The sequence below is a fragment of the Pogoniulus pusillus genome, chromosome 14, assembly GCF_015220805.1.
Source record: "Pogoniulus pusillus isolate bPogPus1 chromosome 14, bPogPus1.pri, whole genome shotgun sequence".
In the NCBI taxonomy this organism is placed as follows: Eukaryota; Metazoa; Chordata; class Aves; order Piciformes; family Lybiidae; genus Pogoniulus; species Pogoniulus pusillus.
Window position 1 is genome coordinate 28525880 of NC_087277.1, and position 15341 is coordinate 28541220.

The window sequence follows — 15341 nt, forward strand, 5'->3', positions numbered from 1 at the left end:
CAGCAGATCTGTTGTTACTTCCACTCGGTCCTTCCTGCAGTTATTTCCTCTTTCCAAAGCATAGTGAGAAGTAGAATATGTTAGTCTGTCTAAACTTGATCTTTTAGTTTCTGAGCTAAACCTGATGTTTGACCTGCCTCAAACCAGCAGATGTTTGCTGTTAAAATGCATGCTGGTTCCTTAGCCTGTGCAGCACCAAGCGCTGTCAATAAAACAGCAGTGCCTTCCCCTCTGCTTCTGCTTACCTGCTGTGGCTTGTTCCAGGTTTCTGCAACAGACCCTGACCAAGCAGCTGATCAAAATGCCATTAACTATTCCCTGCATGGCCAGGGGGCTGACAGCGAGTTCAGCATCGACGAGAACACGGGCGAGATCAGCGCCAACAAAAGGCTGGACCGCGAGAAGCGCTCAACCTGGCGCTTCCTCGTCCTTGCCACAGATGAGAGTGGGGAGGGCCTGACTGGCTTTGCAGATGTGATCATAGAGGTGGGGGATGTGAATGACAATGCACCCCTGTTCCTCTGTGTGTTGGACGGATGCTTCATGGGCCACATCCCTGAGGATTCTCTGGCAGACACTCCTGTGATGGACATGACCGCAGTGGATCTGGACGACCCGAAGGCTGGCCGGAATGCTGTGCTAACTTACAGCATCATTCAGAATGTCCAAAATGAAATTAACCTGGACTTGTTCTCAATCGATTCGGTCAGTGGCACCATCTACACAGTGCTTGGAGCCCTGGATCGGGAGAAGGAAGACAAGTACCTAGTAGTGGTTGAGGCCAGAGATGGAGGGGATCTCACTGGGACAGGCACTGCCACTATTTTAGTAACCGATGTCAACGATCATGCTCCTGTCTTCCTGCAAAGGATCTACACTGCATTTGTCTCTGAGGCTGCCAGCATTAACACTGAGGTGACAGTGGTGTCTGCTGTGGACAGAGATGAGGGCGAAAATGCCATGGTGACCTTCAGCATCCTTGATGGGGACAATGACCACAAATTCTCCATAGAGACAGATGAAGTCAATAACTGTGGATTTATCAGACTAAGAAAGCAGGTTGACTTTGAGAAGCCTCACGAAAGGGTGTTCAATTTGACTGTGAAAGCAGAGGACATGGACTTCTTCAGCATCACTCACTGTGTGATCTATGTGGAGGACTCCAATGACCATGCTCCTGTCTTCTACCCCCAGTACTATGAAGTAGCTGCACTGGGGGAAGATGCCCCTGCTGGCACCAAAGTTGTTCAGGTGTCAGCTGTTGACTTGGATTCTGGCCTGAATGGAAGATTTTCTTTCCACCTGCTGAACGATTCTGACCCAGGTGGGCAGTTCTCTGTGGCTAGTGATGGATGGGTGATGGTAGCAGAACCACTGGATTACGAAGCTGTGACACAGTACCAACTTGTTGTCGTTGCCACTGATATGGGGCAGCCCTCTCTGACTGGCAGTGCCACCGTTTTAGTGACTCTGCAGGATGTAAATGACAATGGGCCAGAGTTTGAGGCTCACTACAACCCAGTGGTGTGGGAAAACACAGCTGCTCCCCAGGCTGTGCAAATGAACGAGACCTCTACCTTGCTGTACGCCAAGGACCGAGACACCGCTGCTAACGGAGCACCTTTCTCCTTTCACCTCCTCAGCCACTTTGACAGTCTGACTAACTTCAACTTGCAGGACTTCCACAACGGGAGTGCCTTGCTCACTGCCCTGTGTACCTTTGACAGGGAAGTGCACAAGGTGTTCTACCTGCCCATCCTGATCACAGACAGCGGGATCCCACCGATGAGCTCTACCAACACGCTGACGGTGAATATTGGTGACCAGAATGACCACCCGCACTCTGCTGGCTACATGGAGTGTCTCATTTACAGCTATGATGGTAAATCACTCCCTAATGCTTGCTTCTAAGCGTGACTGTAAGGTCAAAGGAGCAGTTGTGAGGTTTGCAGGATTTTGTTCCGTTCCACATAAGCCAAGATCTTAGCTACTGAGTTCACCAAATCACAGAAAACATCTGGTTTGGAAGTGACCTCCAAGATCATAGAATCATCCAGGTGGGAAGAGACCTCCAAGCTCATCTAGTTCAACCTAGCACCCAGCCCTATCCAATCAACCAGACCATGGCACTGAGTGTCTCATCCAGGCTATTCTTGAACATCTCTGGGGATGGAGACTCCATCACCTCCCTGGTTCAGCAGCTTCTCTGTGTACTTTGAAAGTGGTTGCTCTGACCATGAGGACTCCTGTGCAGCTCATTCCATCCAGCCCAACCTTCCATCCAGCACTGAAGGGTCAACACTAAACCACAGCCCTAAACACAAGCTCCACAGACTGCTTAAACACCTCCAGGCATGGTGACTCCAGCACTGCTCTGCGCATGGTGCTTAAGCCATGAGAAGGAGGTGTGTGAGGCACAGTGCTCTGGACCACTTGGTTTGTGGAAGGACCTGAGCCAGCCTTGAAGGAAAAGCAGAGCTGGTTGCTATTCTATTGGACAGGGCTGGGTGCTAGGTTGAACTGGATGATCTTGGAGGTCTCTTCCAACCTGGTTGATTCTACGATTCCTATCAAACTTGATACTTGATCTCTTGTTTTCAGGTGCAGTTTCCCAGCAGCATTAACATTTCAGAGGGAAAAGCCTCTTTCCTCAGAAATGTTTTTTCTTTCCACCTGCCCATTGATTTTCATTGCAGTCACCTGCTGAAGTCTAGTTGAGAAGCATCCCAGCCCATGGCTGAGAGGTTGGATTAGTTGGTCTCTGAGGTCCCTTCCAATCTGAGCCATTCTGTGATTAACTCTATGTAGCCATACATCAAACACCAGATGAGTAGGACACCATCTGGTGTACATCTTCCTTCTATCACAACTATTTGTGTAGAGATTCTAGACTTAGGACAAACCAGTAACAATTGGGTGGCCAACCTGTTTGTGTACCTATGAGAGGTCCAACTGTGCTACTTACATACTATGTTGTTTTAGGTATTCTCCCCACAACTGTGCTGGGCCAGGTCAGTGCCCCTGATGATGATGACTGGGACCACAAAATCTACCAATTTGAAGGGAAAGCATCAAGGTATTTGGAGAGAAAGATGAGAGATGAGTGAAATGTATCAAAAACTTTCCCCCACACAAAACCATCCAGAAATATTTAAGCTGCCCTTTTTAGGAGGGGGGAGGGGTGTGTGGGAGTGTGTTGGTTTTGGGGTTTTTTTTTGTTTAGTTAGTTGTTTTCAGATTGGCTTTGGTTTTTTGGGGTGGTTGTTTGGGTTTTTTTGGGGGGGAGGGGGAAGAGGGGGAAAAAAAGTGTGTGAAAGCTTGGTTAGACCTTGTATGTAGCTTTCCAAAAGCCCTTCTGAGTGTGAGTCTGCAGTAAATAATGCTGCATGTCAAAGCAGTCTGCTTCCCACTAGGCTGAGCACCATGCTGCTCTCCTGTTTACATCCTTATTCAGCATCAGTGTACTACAGAAAAAATACCCACTAACCTCCACCCTCTTGGAGTGATGCTGTTTCTGCATCACCACTGGCTTTAAGACCTTGTTTGTACACTAAAGTGTCTGTATTGTGACTGAGGTTGAGGTGTACCTGTGCCATTTGGAGGTTCTGACAGAGGGGTCACTGTCAATGACCACATCTGAACTATAAGCTTGGCCTCTTTCCAAAGTTATCACTATAGTAGCCAAAGTCTTCCTACACAGTCAATGTGGAACAGAAGCAGGAAGAAACCTTTCTTGACACGCTGGTGAAAAGTCATTAGGAGTCAAAAGAAGATGTCTTGGAGGCAGGGAATTAATGTGGCTGAGTCAGGAAATAGAAAAAATAGAATGATTTTATTTTCCTGGAACCCCTGTCCCCAAAACTATATACAAAATTAGTTTATTAGCAGATTCAGTTTGGGATTTCTTCCAAAAAAGGATATTATAGATTAATGTAGATGTTTAGGAAGTCAGCAAAGGGAAAAGGCTAAGCTATAAACACAGCTTTACCCCACTATCAATCAGGCTGAGCAGAGAATTAAGGGAACAGTAGGTCTTGCTCACGGAAATGAGATAGGCATTTGGCAGTGATCCCTTACTGGATTCCTCTGCAGGAGCAGCCTTCTGATGCTGCAGGCAATATCCAGTAATAGAGATCCTTGCTGCAGAGGCCCTTAGGTGAGTGCAGAGCTGCCACACTCAGAAATGTCTCGAGCACTTCTTCCAGAGTGGGAAGGTCGTGGAACGATGCTACCTTCACAGCAGCAGGGGAGAGCCAAAACTGCTCGGGTCCTCCAGTCTGGGAGACAGCTAGGAAGATGGCTACTGATACAGTCTGAGAGAGGGCAGTCCGCATGTCACCAGCTTTCTCTCTCAAAAGACTCCAGGCTTGCCAAGCCTGACAGTTTGCACAAAAGGGTGCAAAAGTGAGGAGAGATGTACAAAAGCAGGGATAAAATCAAGAGCTGTCCAAAAGTTAGGAGCTATCCAAAAGCAGGGATGGGATAAAACCAAGAGCTGTACAAAAGGTAGGAGCAGTCCAAAAGCAGGGATGGAGTAAAACCAAGAGCTGTACAAAAGGTAGGAGCTGTTCAAAAGCAGGGATGGGATAAAACCAAGAGCTGTACAAAAGGTAGGAGCTGTCCAAAAGCAGGGATGGGGTAAAACCAAGAGCTGTACAAAAGGTAGGAGCTGTCCAAAAGCAGGGATGGGGTAAAACCAAGAGCTGTACAAAAGGTAGGAGCTGTCCAAAAGCAGGGATGGAGTAAAACCAAGAGCTGTACAAAAGGTAGGAGCAGTCCAAAAGCAAGGATGGGGTAAAACCAAGAGCTGTACAAAAGGTAGGAACTGTCCAAAAGCAGGGATGGGGTAAAACCAAGAGCTGTCCAAAAGTTAGGAGCTGTCCAAAAGCAGGGATGGGGTAAAACCAAGAGCTGTACAAAAGGTAGGAGCTACCCAAAAGCAGGGATGGAGTAAAACCAAGAGCTGTACAAAAGGTAGGAGAAATCCAAAAGCAGGGATGGAGTAAAACCAAGAGCTGTACAAAAGGTAGGAGCTGTCCAAAAGCAGGGATGGGATAAAACCAAGAGCTGTACAAAAGGTAGGAGCTGTCCAAAAGCAGGGATGGAGTAAAACCAAGAGCTGTACAAAAGGTAGGAGCAGTCCAAAAGCAGAGATAGGATAAAACCAAAAGCCATGCAAAAGGTAGCAGCCATCCAAAAGTGGGGATGGTCCAGTCACAGCAAGAATTTGTCCTTTGCAGTGGCAGGGGACTCTCAAGACAGGAACTCTTGCTCTATTTATCCCTTTTCTAGACAGAGTGTCCATTTACCATTTATACTGGGTGCTAAACCACAGCCAACCACCATCCTGATTCCAGCACAGGCTTCCACACGGGTCAGCCCATGTGCAACAAGGCACATTTTACTGCCTCCCTTCACGCTTGCAGGGCTGGGGTGGGGAAGCAGGTTTTCATGCCTTTCTTCTCCCATTCAAACCCACAGAGTGAGAGGAAATAGAGAGGAATTTGGGGTATCCTTGGAACAAAGGCAGAATGAAAAAAGGTTCTGTTCTGCTTTATCCCTTTGTGAGGGAACACACCTGCTTTCTTTGGTAGCTTTCCCAAAAGGAAGTGGGTCAGAAAAACCATCAGTGATGACAATTAGCTTATGAACTTCTCATAGCTTGTTCCTTGGCTTAACTCTTATTACAGGTACTTTACCCTTAATGATAACTCAGGTTTGCTGACTATTAAAGAAGGAACTCCTCCAGGAACATACAACATAAGAGTTAGAGTCATTGATGGAGTCTGGCCAGATGTTGTGTCAACTGTAAAGGTTATAGTGAAGGAAATCAAAGATGATGCCCTCCGTAATGCTGGTTCTATGCAAATAAAAGGTAAGCAGTGTGAAAAAGCAAATACTGAATTCTACCTCTTTCATGTCATTGCTGTGTTATTGTGATGTTTTGGGTGTTGCCTGCCCACCCACACTTAAGAAAATCACCCAGACTAAACCCAGCCAAGCTGGGAATTGAGAATGAAGCTTTATACTTACAGCTCAGCACAATGTACAAGCAGATATTGACCATATTTACAGCTATAGATAGAAATAGGCAAGTTAAAAAAGTAATGGAGAAGCACAACAGCCCTGCCAGAAAGCAGAGTCCCCAGGAGGAGCTCCCAACCACACTTCCACCTTTCTCCCACCCCTCTACCTTACCCCAGACTTTGCCTTACATTCACGGTGAGTTCAGAGAGTCAGCCAGGGGGGTTAGGAAGCAGAAGGATTAGTCAGGCAGCAAGTTGAAGGTAAAAGTGCAGCCCAAAGCCCAGAGAGAGACTCTGTTATCTATGTTTGTGTTCTTATCTATCTCAGCAAGCCTATGAGTGCAGCAGACATCACCTTTGTTTCCTTTTCACAGCCTAGCATCTAATTCTTCTCACCAAACTATCCCAGCTAGGCTCAAATTAGCACAGTTACTTTGAGTTCTAATGCTTGCAGGCATGGGATGAGAGTTAATAGCTTTCTAAGCAAAGCTTTGAAAGTGCATCTTTGCTTTCATGGTCCTCTGACACTGCATGTGGAGGAGCATCCGTGGAGAAGGAGGACAGCAAGAACTCCTTGTCTGATGCAGAAGACAAAGATGAAAGAATTATAGACCAACTTTTCCATAAAACAGCCATTTGTATTTCAGGATAAAACTTTATTTGGACAAGTGCCTGCCTGAAATCCACCAAATGGTTTCAGCCTTTGTGGAAAAGGAAAATCTTCTTAAATGCATTTCTGGTTTAAAAGAATTTAGGAAATGGAATCTAATAAGAGTCAAAATCCTGAGTAGAAGTCAGTATGGAAAATTTCAGTGCCTAAAAAAATGCAAATAGCCCTGAATTGGGAATCATAGAATGAACCAAGTTGGAAGAGACCTCCAAGATCATCCAGTCCAACCTAGCACCCAGCCCTGTCCAATCAACTACTTAATGTTTATTCTGTGGTGTTCTTCACTTTCATTGCCACAGCAGTGGCAAGATTTGTGTCGATCAGGTTTATAACTTCTATTGCAGATATCACTCCAGAGGAATTCATAGCCCAATCCCCTGCAAAACAGAGTAAATACTACCAGATGAAGAAGCTGCTTTCAGAAATTCTATCTGTCCAACTGGAGAACATTCACATTTTCAGTGTATTGAACAGCTCAAGTCAAACCCAAGGGGTGGACATTTGGTTTGCAGTTTATGGGCCACCTTATTATAAAGCAGAAAAGCTTAATGGCAATGTAGCAGCCTACAGAGCCTGGGTAAGTATCTATACTGCTTATGGAGCCACAGCATCTTCTCATTGTGTCTCTTCAGGTAATATCCACTGCCTACTGGGGGTCACGCCAGGCCCAGGCACACATCCAGGCTGAGTGCAGAGAGGGTTGAGAGAAGAAAAGAGACCTGGGGGTGCTGGTTGTTGATCAGCTCCCCAGCAGCCAGCAGTGTGCTCATGCAGCCCAGCAGGCAGCTGTGTGCTGGGCTGCAGCCAGAGGAGTGTGGGCAGCAGGGCAAGAGAGGGGATTCTGCCCCTTGACTCTGCTCTGCTGAGCCCTCACCTCCAATGCTGCCTCCAGTTCTGATGCCCCCAGCATAGTAAGGACACAGAGCTGCTGGAGTGAGTCCAGAAGAGGACACCAAGATGATCCAAGGGCTGGAGCAGCTCTGCTATGAGGACAGGCTGAGGGAGCTGGGAGTGTTCAGTGTGGAGAAGACTCCAGGGGGACCTTAGAGCTGCATTCCAATAGCTGAAGAGATCCTCCAGGAAGGCTGCAGAGAGGCTTTTCCTCAGAGTGTCTAGAGACAGGACAAGGGGCAATGGTTTGAATCTGAGGTAGAGCAGGGTTACACTGGATCTTAGGAAGAAGTTCTTCAGTACCAGGGTGGTAAGACTCTGGAATAGGCTGCCAATGGATTTCATGGATGCATCCTCCTTGGAGGTGCTTAAGAGCAGGTTGGATGAGGCCTTGAGCAACCTGGTCTAGTGGAAAGTGTCTCTCCCCACGGCAGGGGGCTTGGAACTAAATGGCCTTGATTGTCCCTTCCAAATGAAACCATTCTCTGGATCTATGAAAGAACCACTCCTCAGTGGAAAAGCAGGTTGGAAATGAGCATTGGCCATTTAGTAATGTTCCTGCCCCTCTTGCAAAAAAAACAAACAAACAGAAAGACTAAGAGTTAAGTGACTGGCTTTGTTGGCAGTGTGCCTGTTGGTACACAGAGGCTGAAATAAGAGCTGTGTTTACAGTCAGTGCTGGAGTACCAACTTCCTCTGCCAGGAAAAGTATTTCTGCACTGCCCAATGATGCCTGTCCACCTTTCCCAGTATTCTTAAGTCAGAACTCCAAAGTCAAAATACATCTCAGATGCTTTCTAATTAATCCAGCAGAACCATCAGTTCTCAGCTTGTGATGAGTATGGCCATAGTTTTGTCTTCTAAGTGCTTACTCATTCTACAACTGACTTATACCAAGGGTTTGCACTTAACAGATGCTAGGCTGGATGGCTTTTTGGCTGGATAGGGTGAGGCAGATGGAAGGAAGTGTCACAGCAACCAGTTTGGAAAATAAATAAGATCTGGGCTATTCACTGCTGTCATCTGTGAGTTTTCTATCTGTGGAAAAGCCAGATGAGCACAACTGATTGTTCCCCACAGCTGGAAAACATCTTGGATATAAATATCACCCAGATTGGCATCGACGTGTGCCTGACCGCGAACTGCACTCACAGCAGCGGGTGCACCAGCAGGCATGAGCAGACTCACCTGCCAACAGTCACCACAGCTGGAAGCGTTTCACTGGTGTCTGTCACAGTCCTGAGTCGTGCTCTGTGCGGCTGTGCCACTCGGGAGAGCCCTCACCTCTCCTGCTCCTCATACCAGACAAATCCTTGTCTCAACGGTGGCACCTGCGTGGATACTGAGTTGGGCTACAGGTGGGTAAAGCTTTGTCTGGTGCTCAAATGAAATGCTTCTAATTCAGTCTTGTATGTGGGGTGACTGAGAGCTAAGAGGTGGCGTCACTGGGTGTCTTCTCACTGTGGCAGAGCTGAGTTTTGTTACACTTCATGTTACACTTCATGTGCCATGGTCTAGTTGGCTGGATAGGGCTGGGGGATAGGTTGGACTGGATGATCTTGGAGGTCTCTTCCAACCTGGTTGATTCTATGATTCTGTGATTCACATACTGGTCTTGCAGAGCAGCCTCTCTACTTTCAGGCAGGTTCTTAGGTTTCTCATGGTCCCTGGCCAGACTTTGAGAAGTGTGTAGGTGTCTTGGTTCTAGTTTAAATTGCCCAGAGACTCAAAATACAGCTAACAACCAATACAATAATCAGATGCCTTCCCCTCTATCCTCCCCCCCGCCACCCTTTGGAAAGAAAGGAATTAGATGTAGAGAGGAAAAGGTAAAACACACTCAAAATAGTCTTACTTTGATTTGGAAGAAAAAAGAAGCTTTAGCAATAAATAGAAGTTATGTAAGGTAGGGGAGTTATAAAGAGGTATAGGGATATATGTATATATGTATGTTGCATATATGTATGTATCCAACCAGATTGATGGCAATGAGTGGAGGTAGAATATGTATACATATATATATGCAACCAGATTGATGGCAATGAGTGGAGGTAGAATATACATATATATATATATATGCAACCAGATTGATGGCAATGAGTGGAGGTAGAATATACATATATATATATATATATGCAACCAGATTGATGGCAATGAGTGGAGGTAGAATATGTATATGTATATATATGCAACCAGATTGATGGCAATGAGTGGAAGTAGAATATGTATGTATATATATGCAACCAGATTGATGGCAATGAGTGGAGATAGAATATATATATATATATATGCAACCAGATTGATGGCAATGAGTGGAGGTAGAATATGTATACATATATATATGCAACCAGATTGATGGCAATGAGTGGAGGTAGAATATACATATATATATATATGCAACCAGATTGATGGCAATGAGTGGAGGTAGAATATATATATATACATATGCAACCAGATTGATGGCAATGAGTGGAGGTAGAATATACATATATATATATATGCAACCAGATTGATGGCAATGAGTGGAGGTAGAATATACATATATATATATATATATGCAACCAGATTGATGGCAATGAGTGGAGGTAGAATATGTATGTATATATATGCAACCAGATTGATGGCAATGAGTGGAGGTAGAATATGTATATGTATATATATGCAACCAGATTGATGGCAATGAGTGGAAGTAGAATATGTATGTATATATATGCAACCAGATTGATGGCAATGAGTGGAGATAGAATATATATATATATATATGCAACCAGATTGATGGCAATGAGTGGAGGTAGAATATGTATACATATATATATGCAACCAGATTGATGGCAATGAGTGGAGGTAGAATATGTATACATATATATATGCAACCAGATTGATGGCAATGAGTGGAGGTAGAATATACATATATATATATATATATATATATATGCAACCAGATTGATGGCAATGAGTGGAGGTAGAATATACATATATATATATATATATATGCAACCAGATTGATGGCAATGAGTGGAGGTAGAATATGTATATGTATATATATGCAACCAGATTGATGGCAATGAGTGGAGGTAGAATATGTATGTATATATATGCAACCAGATTGATGGCAATGAGTGGAGATAGAATATATATATATATATATATGCAACCAGATTGATGGCAATGAGTGGAGGTAGAATATATATATATACATATGCAACCAGATTGATGGCAATGAGTGGAGGTGGCATCAGGATTTGTCCACCACTTGGAAGGATGGCCACGTGGCAAAATAAAAGCAGGAGAAACAAAGGGTGGTGCTAGGAGGGAGGCCAAAGAGAGACCCAAACAAGAAGTTCCTCTGTTTTTATAGGGGGCTAGACAGGAAGCAGGAGTAGTCTAACCACTATACCTGGGGCCAAGTTCAGACCCACCCCCACGGAGGAGTCAGAAGGACCTGGGATCAGGTTCAAGACCACCCCCCCAGGAGGGTTAACCCTTTACAGAAGGTCATACCAGTTGATGGAATCACAGAATGTTAGGGACTGGAAGGACCTTGAAAGCTCATCCAGTCCACCCCCCTTGCCAAAGGAGGATCACCTAGACCAGATCACCCAGGAACACATCCAGGCAAGTCTGGAGTATCTCCAGACAGGGAGACTCCACAACCCCCCTGGGCAGCCTGTTCCAGTGTTCTGGAACCCTTACAGTGAAATATTTTTTCTTCATGTGTGATGGTTTGGGTGTTGCCTGCCCACCCCCACTTAAGAAAATCACCCAGACTAGACTCAGTCGATCTGGAAACTGGAAGAATGAAGCTATAGACACAGCTCAGCACAAACACAAGCAGATATTGACAATATTTACAGCTATAGACAGAAATAGACACGTTAAAAAAGTAATAGAGAAGCACAACAGCCCTGCCAGAAAGCAGAGTCCCCAGGAGGGGCTCCCACCCACCCTTCCACCTCCTTCCCACCCCTTTACCTTACCTCAGCCTTTGCCTTATGTTCACAGTGAGTTTGGAGAGTCAGCCAGGGGGGTTAGGAAGCAGAAGGCTTAGTCACACAGAGAGAGAGAGAAGTGCAGCCCAAAGCCACAGAGCAAAACTGCCTTAACTATGTTTGTATTCTTGTTCTTATCCATCTCAGCAAGCCTATGAGTACAGCAGACATCACCTTTGCTTCCTTGTCACAGCCTATCCTCTCATTCTTCTCACCAAACTATCCCAGCTAGGCTCAAACTAGCACATCACATTTGAATGAAACTTCCATCATACCAAATCTGGCCCATAAAATGTGTTCATAATCTGCTGTTCATTTCAGTTTTGGTAGCAGGCACTGAAATAAAATGACAATCTGATAAGTAGCTTGAAAAATACCCAGTGTGAGTCTATAAAGAGCAGCTGCTCCTGAAGCACAGGGAAAGCAGCTACTTTGGATGGGCCACGTTTTGTCTCAGAGCTGTTCCCCACGATCCAAGTGAGAAACGTGCAGATGTCTCAGAGTACATCTGCAGTACAGATGCAGTTTGGCTCTGCATCTCCTGGCTGTACCTCCATCTTTTGTACTTTAGAAGTTACACACTTCCATGCAGTTCCATGCTTCCATACAGTTCATTAATGCCCCCCTGCAAAATGTTCTTGTTATTTGTGCAGCTTACCTTGATGCTGTTAAATGCCTTACTCACATCACTTTGTCACTTAACCTCTTCCTCACATTTGCTGCCTCAGTTTTTCTCCAAGGATGACATCTCATAGTTAAAATAGTATAAAGGTGAAACAAAAAGGTGGGATTATACCAGCTCAGAATGAGACTGGTCCCTTCCAGAAAACAAGTCAATGGCATCCTGCCCTGGATCAGGAGCAGTGTGGCCAGTAGGACAGGGGAGATTGTTCTGCCCCTGTACTCCTCACTGGTCAGGCCACACCTTGAGACCTGTGTCCAGTTCTGGGCTCCTCAGTTCAAGAGAGATGTTGAAGTACTGCAATGTATCCAGAGAAGGGTGATGAAGCTGGTGAGGGGCCTGGAGCACAGCCCTGTGAGGAAAGGCTGAGGGAGCTGGGGGTGTGCAGCCTGCAGCAGAGGAGGCTCAGGGCAGAGCTCATTGCTGTCTGCAGCTGCCTGCAGAGAGGTTGTAGTCAGATGGGGGTTGGTCTCTTCTCTCAGGCAGGCCACTTCTGATTCTTATGAACCTTTCTATCAGTCTTCTCTCTGCTGATGTCTACCTCTAAGTCACCACAGAATCACAGAATGGCTTAGGTTGGAAGGAACTTCAGAGAGGTTGTAGCCATGTGGGGTTGGTCTCTTTCACCAGGCAACCAGCAACAGAACAAGGGGACACAGTCTCAAGCTGTACCAGGGCAGGTCTAGGCTGGATGTTAGGAGGAATTTGTTGTCAGAGAGAGTGATTGGCATTAGAATGGGCTGCCCAGGGAGGTGGTGGAGTCGCTGTCCCTGGAGGTGTTGAAGGAAAGCCTGGCTGAGGCACTTAGTGCCATGGTCTGTTTGATTGACTAGGACTGGGTGCTAGGTTGGACTGAATGATCTTGGAGGTCTCTTCCAACCTGGCTGATTCTATGCCTCTATATTTGCTTAAAAATGGTCATCCCAACATAGGAAAGCAGGAAAAAAAACTCCAGCCTCCTCTGAGCACTCTTGATGAGTGTGACAGGAGCCTTCCATGACTTCTGCTTGAGTGGTGGGATTTTGCTGTTTTGTTTGGTTTTTCTTTTAATAGATGCAAATGTTCTGCGAGTTTCCACGGACCAGACTGCCAGCAGACAAAACACAGCTTCAGAGGCCAAGGTTATGCCTGGTTCCCTCCTCTTAAACCTTGTTTTGAGACCCGCATCTCCTTAGAGTTCATCACTGAGGTCGCCGATGGCCTTCTGCTGTACCAGGGACCAGTAGTGCGAGGGCAGCCTGGAGAACGGGAGGATTTCCTTGCTTTAGGTTAGGACCTTAAAGAGTATTTGTTCTCTGTGTTTACATGGAGGTGAGACTCTACTCACAGCTGATAGAGGGTTTGTTTTCTTTTAACAAAATGGTTGAGAAAGTTGCTTTTTGGAGAGCAAGGAGAACGCAGCAGGATTTGCTGGTGTGCCCAGTTTGTGTCCTGTGTCACTGTGGTAGAAGCTGGATTCTTTCAAACTAAGGAACTCCTTCAACCTAAACCTAGCTGCACCAGCTGTTTCAGCTGACTTGAAGTGGGAACACAAGTAGCATGTCTCAAAGAAGTGCTTCCTTTGCAGAGCTCTCTGGTGGTGTCCCGTTGCTGACCGTGAGTCACAGCTCTGGTGAGCTTTCCCTGCAGCTGGCACACAAAGTTCACGTTGCAGATCGCCGCTGGCACCACATCAAGATTATAAAGGATGGAAAGGCAAGTGTGAATACGGACAGGCCTGTGGAAGCACTCATCCACAGGCCTGGCTATTTTTCCAAGTCCTTCCTCCCTTCTGTAGAGTTATTTTATCAATCAGTCTTTCATCATCTCTGCCACAGCAGGGATTGAAGTTTGTCAGCTCAGCGTCCCCTTCATCTTGATGTAGTGAAGCAGAACAAGGCCTGGAGAAGTTCATTCCAGTTTTGGAACTAGTCCCTCTGTTTTCTTGGTTGGATTACTTATTGCTTAATCTGCAGAGCTGTGGTAATTCACAGATTGCATTGGGTTGGAAGGGACCCTCAAAGGGCATCTTGGCCAAACCCCCTGCACTGAGCAGGGACACCTCACGCTAGGGCAGGCTGCACAGGGTCACATCTAGTCTGATCTTGAATGACTTCAGGCACAAGACCTCAACCACAACCCTGGGCAGCCAGTTCCAGGATTTCACCAATCCCACTGTGCAGAACTTCCTCCTTACATCCAACATAAATCTCCTCTGCTCCAGTTTCAAACCACTGTCCTCATCCTATGACAACAAGTTCTTCTAAACAGTCCTTCCCCAAATCCAGGAGCTAAGTTCTTCCTACATTGATGAAGTGAAAAATCCTTAATGTCTCAGGCCAGGAAACCTTGCTCCATGAAGTTACTTCAGACATGCAGCACAAAGGGCATAGATATGCTCTTGTGCAAGAGGATCATCCAGCTGATATAACACTGGTGAAGGCTCTACTTTTGCCTCATGCTCTTGACCCTCTTCTACATTGTTCCGCATTTCCTCTGCGTGGTCCTTCCTTGCGTCGTCCCATTTCCTGTCCTGTGCGTCGTCCCGTTTCCCATCCTGTGCGTCGTCCCGTTTCCCGTCCCTTGCGTCGTCCCATTTCCCGTCCTGTGTGTCGTCCCATTTCCCATCCTTTGCATCATCCCATTTCCCGTCCTGTGCGTCATCCCATTTCCCGTCCTGTGCGTCGTCCCATTTCCCGTCCTGTGCGTCATCCCATTTCCCGTCCTGTGCGTCATCCCATTTCCCGTCCTGTACGTCGTCCCATTGCCCGTCCTGTGTGTCGTCCCATTTCCCGTCCTGTGCGTCATCCCGTTTCCCGTCCTGTGCGTCATCCCGTTTCCCGTCCTGTGCGTCGTCCCGTTTCACGTCCTTTGCATCGTCCCATTTCCCGTCCTTTGTGTCGTCCCATTTCCCGTCCTGTGCGTCATCCCGTTTCCCGTCCTGTGCGTCATCCCGTTTCCCGTCCTGTGCGTCATCCCGTTTCCCGTCCTTTGCAGTGTCCCATTTCCCATCCTTTGCAGCGTCCCATTTCCCATCCTTTGCAGCGTCCCATTTCCCATCCTTTGCAGCGTCCCATTTCCCGTCCTGTGCGTCGTCCCATTTC

The 15341-nt window shown here is 46.4% G+C and overlaps 1 protein-coding gene across 1 annotated transcript in view; it reads left to right on the forward strand.

Annotated features, from left to right (window-relative positions):
* The window catches only part of LOC135181475 (neural-cadherin-like), an 88437-nt gene that overhangs the window by 51786 nt on the left and 21310 nt on the right, over positions 1–15341 (forward strand). Inside the window, exons 18-24 of the mRNA XM_064154712.1 lie at positions 265–1882; positions 2983–3076; positions 5691–5875; positions 7041–7273; positions 8668–8945; positions 13312–13526; positions 13826–13953. Coding sequence (XP_064010782.1) covers positions 265–1882; positions 2983–3076; positions 5691–5875; positions 7041–7273; positions 8668–8945; positions 13312–13526; positions 13826–13953 — 2751 coding nt within the window. The remainder of the gene's footprint in view (positions 1–264; positions 1883–2982; positions 3077–5690; positions 5876–7040; positions 7274–8667; positions 8946–13311; positions 13527–13825; positions 13954–15341) is intronic.